The sequence below is a fragment of the Chiloscyllium plagiosum genome, chromosome 12, assembly GCF_004010195.1.
Source record: "Chiloscyllium plagiosum isolate BGI_BamShark_2017 chromosome 12, ASM401019v2, whole genome shotgun sequence".
Taxonomy (NCBI): Eukaryota; Metazoa; Chordata; class Chondrichthyes; order Orectolobiformes; family Hemiscylliidae; genus Chiloscyllium; species Chiloscyllium plagiosum.
The window spans coordinates 68,663,619-68,670,049 of record NC_057721.1 but is presented as its reverse complement, the minus strand read 5'-3'; the positions used below and the strand labels follow the sequence as shown (position 1 = coordinate 68,670,049).

Genomic DNA, 6,431 nt, shown 5'->3' with positions numbered 1-6,431 from the left:
TGTCATCTGCAAACTTGCTGATCATACCAACAGTGCCCTCTTCCAGATCATTTATGTATATCACAAACAACAGTGGCCCCAACACTGACCCCTGTGGAACACCACTGGTCACCTTTCTCCATTTCGAGAAACTCCCTTCAACTACTACTCTCTATCTCCTGTTGCTCAACCAGTTCTTTATCCACCCAGCTAGAACACCCTGCACACCATGTGACTTCACTTTCTTCATTATTATACCATGGGGAACCTTATCAAAAGCCTTACCAAAGTCCATGTATATGACATCAACAAAAGCCTTACCAAAGTCCATGTATATGACATCAACAGTCCTTCCTTCACCTATCAACTTGGTCACTTCCTCAAAGAACTGTATTAAGTTGATAAGGCACGATCTCCCCCGCACAAAACCATGTTGCCTATCACTGATAAGCCCATTCTTTTTTAAATATAAATATATCCTATCCCTCAGTACCTTCTCCAGCAACTTTCCTACCACCGACATCAGGCTCACTGGTTGTAGATACCCAGAATATCCCTACTTCCCTTCTTGTACAGGGGGACAACATAAGTAACCCTCCAGTCCTCCGGCACTTCACCTGTATTTAAGGATGCCACAAAGATATCTGTGAGGGCCCCAGCTATTTCCTCTCTCACCTCCCTCAGCAACCTGGGGTAGATCCCAACCAGTCCTGAGGATTTGTCCACCTTAATAACCTCTAGCCTACCCAACACGTCTTCCCCACTTATGTCAATGTGACCCAGGCTAATCAAGCTTCTATCTCTAATCTCAAGATTCATCATGTCCCTCTAAACAGTGAATACTGATGCAAAATAATCATTCAGAATCTCACCCATTCTCTCAGGTTCGACACACAGCCTTCCTTCATTATCCTTTAGTGGACCAATCCTTTCTCTAGTTACCCACTTGCTTCTTATATAAGAATAAAATGCTTTGGGATTCTTCTTAATTCTGTTCATTAAAGCTACTTCATGACCCCTTTTAGCCCGCTTGATTCCTCGTTTAAGACTTGTCCTACTCTTCCGATATTCCTCCAGGGCCCGTTCTGTTCTTAGCTGCTTAGACCTTTTGTACGCTTTCCTTTTCCACTTGGCTAGTCATGCAATTTCTCCTGTCATCCATGGTCCACGAATCTTGCCTTTCCTATCCTTTGCCTTCAACGGGACATGCCTATCCTGCACTATCTTTAGCCTATCTTTGAAAGCTACCCAAATATCAAATGTTGAATTCCCTTCAAACAGCTGTGCCCAATCCACATTTCGGAGCTCCTGCCTAATTTGATATAATTGGCCTTGGCCCAGTTTAGTACTTTTCCCTTAGGACCGCTCTCATCTTTATCCTTGAGTATTCTAAAACTTACAGAATTGTGGTCACTGTTCCCAAAGAAATCCCCCAATGAAGAGGACAGTGGTCCAAAAAACATTGAAGATGCACAGTGGCTCGATAAGCATTCAGTGAGTGGCAGCCATCCTGTACCCACTCAGCTTTACAAGGTCCGAATTTTTGCCATTTACTTTCCTGGTGGAAGAGACGAAAATTGGAAATGGTACATAAACAGGGTGAGGTGGGGCCTTAATGAGATAGTCATCACTCAATGGCAAATATCTAAAGCTGCCATTTGTGTTTAGAGTGGAAAATCTTTCTTGATGTTGCAAAACTTATTCCTTTCCTTCTGCTAGTATTCTCTCACCATCTTCAGGATTTCTGATGCCACACCAGGAAGAGAGAATTTCCTCATAGACTCTGGAATGTGGAAGAATGAAAGGTGTTTTCAGTGAAACACAAGGTGCTTGTCAGGGTAGTCACTGGGAGATTTCAGCTGGTGGGGAATGTGGAACACAGGGGTACCCTCTCAGGACAAGTAACCAATCATTTAGGAATGAGGCAAGGACAAATTCTTTCAACCATGTGTTTAGAATTGCCCATCCTTGAATGCTGGATGTTCCAATGCTGATATTATTTAAAGCTGAAATTGCCAGAGTTTTGATATTGAGATTAAGGGAAAAGTGGTACAAGTGGAAAAGTAAGGTTGAGGCACAATATCATTCTGGATCAGATTGAGTGTTGGAGCAGGGTTAAGTGTCTACTCCTGTTCCCATTTCTTATGTCCTTAATTACATTATCTATTCTTTGTTCTGTTACTTTGCCATTTACTCATAGAAATGTGCCTGCTCAGTTAACAATCTATTTGGCCCGTATAAGTCAAATTCTTGGTAATACAACAGTATTCATCTGAAACCTGACAACTCACTTCAATGGGTAATAAAAAATATAAAACATAAAAAATAAAAGGATCAAAAGAATATGCATCTACTGAAATGCATGTTGTTCAAGCACGTTAATTCTCCTCAAGTAACTTAATGACCTGAAACTGCACATTACAGTTAAGAGATTTTGTATTTTTCACATTAGCTGTTGAATTTGTCGAAGTGCTCATAACATTCAAAAATATAGTTACTGATATTTTACAGATTACATGTTATATCAACACCATAGGCTCACACTTCACTGTAATATCGAGGGAGGATGCATTGTCAGAAATGCCATCTTTTGAATGAGACATTAGACTGAATCTCCTCTCAGATGAGCACAACAAAATGCAACGATTCAAAAGAAAACAGAGTAACTATGGCCCCTGTATGATGACCAATAATTATCTTTAACCAATATCATTAAGTCTAATTACTTCATTGATATCACATTGTTTCATGTGAGATCTTACTTGACGCAAATTGGCTGCCACATTTCCTATATTATTCCAACAGTGACTACACTTTAAACATACTGTAATTCATTGTTTGCAAGGCCCTTTGAAATTTCCAGTGGTCATGAAAAACTCTATAAATGTAAGTTGTTGGAATTCTTTTCACTCCAACAGCTCAGTGAAACATCAGCCTAGGTTCCAATTCTGACCTGTATTTAATGGTCCCTATTGGAAAGATAAACGTTTGGGGAGAATTGAACTCAGTGCTAATGCCCTCCACTTTCACAGGTTGCTGACATTCACTACTTGGAAGCAAGTGAGCACTGCTGGAGATCAGACTCAAAAAGTGTGGTGCTGGAAAAGCACAACTGGTCAGGAGGCATCCGAGGAGCAGGAGAATCGATGTAGAGCTTATGCTCGAAACATCGACTCTCCTCATTCACAACCTGCAGGCTACCCTGAAGAAGGATCACATGGGAGAGGCGTGGGAAAACTGCTTGTGACCTTGGAACTACGATAAGAGAACACTGTTAATACTCCTTATTGGAAAATGTTCATGAATATATAGTTTACTCACCCAATAATATGCTAAGTAATGTTATGATCGTTCCGACAGTTCCCATGATGTACAAGTAGTGTCATCTCAAAAATCGTGAACTGAAAAGAGAATACTTCAAATCATTGTAAAAAGACAATTCACGCAAGAACACGAGAAATAGGTGCCAGAGTAAACCCTATGACCCATTAAGTCTACACTATTCAATTAATTTGAACTGAATTGAATTGAATTTATTGTCACGTGTACCGAGGCACAGTGAAAAGCTTTGTCTTGCGAGCAATACAGGCAGATCACATACATCAACTCCACTTTTCCACCCACTCATCATATCCTTTGATTTCCTGTATAACAAAAAATCTGCGTCCCAGCGTTCAATGTATTCAATGTTGGAGATTTCACAACTCTCTGGGGTGCAGATCTTCAAAGATTCCCATCCTGTTGAGTGAAGAAATTTCTTTGTTTCTCTCACTCAATTTCTGATCACCAATATTGAAAGATCTAACAACTCCTTGTTCACCCATATCTGTATGTAAGGAAATGAATAGAGAACTAAGACGTTCTACTCATGTAGGACCAATTGTTAATTTAACAAGAGGAATGAATGGCGAACAAGTATTGAACATTGCACACCTGCATTCAAAATTGGATAGAGACAAGGATGAAACATTGATTAGACTGTGCAATTTTAATATATAAATCAGGCACATAGGAATCCAACATAGCAAACAGCATACACATACTCAACACATGGAGGAAAACATCAGAGGCATAGTCGATCAATGCAAGATACCGAGGTTACTAGAAACTTAAAATAAAAACAGAGTGTGCTGGAGAAATATACTACATCAGGCAGCATGTGTGGAGTAAAAAGATAGTCATTATTTTGAGGCCAATGTGATTCTTTTTTATAACTCAATATAACTCCAATATTAGATTGCTTACCTATGTATGCATCTAATGAACACAACTAGATACCTTGAATATTTTAGTGTGAATAGAGTTCAAAGCTTCTTAGAGTCATAGAGATGTACAGCATGGAAACAGACCCTTCGGTCCAACTTGTCCATGCTGACCAGATATCCAAACGTAGTATAGTCCCACTCACCAGCACTTGACCCATATCCTTCTAAACCCTTCCTATTCATACACCCATCCAGATGCCTTTTAAATGTTGTAATTGTACCAGCCTCCAGCACTTCCTCTGGCAGTTCATTTCATACACACGCCACCCTCTGCATGAAAAAGTTGCCCTTTAGGTCCCTTTTAAATTTTTTCCCTGTCACACTAAATCTATGCCCTCTAGTTCTGGAAACACATAGCCCAGGGAAAAGATTTTGTCTATTTACCCTATCCATGCCCCTCATTCAGCCTTTCCCTATAGCTCAAATCCTCCAACCCTGGCAACATCCTTGTAAATCTTCCCTGAACCTGTTCAAGTTTCACAACATCCTTCTGATCAGAGGAAGACCAAAATATTCCAAAAGTGGCCTAACCAATGTTCTGTACAGCCACAACATGACTTCTCAACTCCTATACTCAGTACTCTGACCAATAAAGGGAAGGATACTAAACGCTTTCTTCACTATCCTATCTACCTGCGACTCCACTTTCAAGGAGGTACAAACCTGCACTCCAAGGTCTCTTAGTTCAGCAACACTCCCTAGGACCTTACCATTAGGTGGATCAGTCCTGCTGAGATTTGCTTTTCCAAAATGCAGCACCTTGCATTTATCTAAATTAAACTCCATCTGCCACATCTCAACCCATTGGCTCATCTGATCAAGATCCCGTTGTAATCTGAGGTAACCTTCTTTGCTGTCCACTACACCTCCAGTTTTGGTATCATCTGCAAGCTTACTAATTATACCAACTGTATTCACATCCAAATCATTTATGTAAATGATGAAAAGCAATAGACCCAACACATCACTGGTCACAGGTCTCCAGTCTGAAAAGCAATCCTCCACCACCACCCTCTGTCTTCTACCTTCAAGCCTGTTTTGTATGCAAATGGCTAATTCTCCCTGAGATCTAACCTTGCTAACCAGTCTCCCATGAGGAACCTTGTCGAGTGCCTTACTGAAGTCCATATAAATCACGTCAATTTCTCTGCCCTCTTTGTTACTTCTTCAAAAAACTCAGTCAAGTTCATGACATGATTTTCCACACGCAAAGTCATGTTGATTATCCGTAATCAGTCCTTGTCTTTCCAAATGCATGTAAATCCTAGCTCTCAGGATTCCCTCCAACAACTTGCCCACAATTGATGTCAGGCTTACCAGTCTATAGTTCCCTGGCTTTTCCTTACCACCTTTCTTAAATAGCGGCACCACGCTAGCCAACCTCCTGTTTTCCAGCACCTCATCTGTGACTATCGATGATACAAACATCTCAGCAAGGGGCCCAGCAATCACTTCCATAGCTTCCCACAGAGTTCTAGGGTACACTTGATCAGGTCCTGGGGATTTATCCACTTCTATGTGTTTTAAGACATTCTTGTAGCAATCTTTAATGAAAATGGTTCTCCTTGATGCTTCAGTTAACACGTGATGAACTCACTCAGTATTCAAAGTTTGTGCGAAGATTTGTAGCTCGGGTGCTCATTGTTGTGGTTCTGTTCGCCGAGCTGGAAGTTTTTGTTGCAAACGTTTCGTCCCCTGGCTAGGCGACATCATCAGTGCTTGGGAGCCTCCTGCGAAGCGCTTCTTTGATGTTTCCTCCAGAGATTACAACCGGAAGCGGCAGGGACAGACCACGAAAACACCGGAGGAAACATCAAAGAAGCGCCTCGCAGGAGGCTCCCAAGCACTGATGATATCGCCTAGCCAGGGGACGAAACGTTCGCAACAAAAACTTCCAGCTCGGCGAACACAAACCACAACAACGAGCACCCGAGCTAAAAATCTTCGCACAAACTTTAAAATGAACCCATTTGATCAGATACAAACTGGATGGTCTCAGAACTGTTCACGATGGATTCATGTTAATGCAGTTGACAGCCACCATTTAATCTGTCTGCATTCTTGTTATCTAAATAGGTCAAATTAACATGACACTCAATGATCAATAACAAAACTTAAACTTGCAATTTTTGAAATCGGAACAGAAATATCAAGTTGTGGTTCTGAATCAACCTGGAAGCCAGTCAT

General features: G+C 41.0%; 1 protein-coding gene across 7 annotated transcripts in view; it reads right to left on the bottom strand.

Annotated features, from left to right (window-relative positions):
* The window catches only part of LOC122555390 (immunoglobulin superfamily member 5-like), a 131,221-nt gene that overhangs the window by 116,383 nt on the left and 8,407 nt on the right, over positions 1–6,431 (bottom strand). For 6 of the 7 annotated variants that reach the window (XM_043701355.1, XM_043701360.1, XM_043701358.1 and 3 more), the window contains one exon: positions 3,301–3,380. In XM_043701355.1, the coding sequence (XP_043557290.1) occupies positions 3,301–3,346 (46 nt within the window). In that variant the 5' untranslated portion in view covers positions 3,347–3,380. Of the gene's footprint in view, positions 1–1,379; positions 1,396–3,300; positions 3,381–6,431 lie in introns of those variants that run through there. The other variant, XM_043701361.1, reaches the window with a different exon arrangement.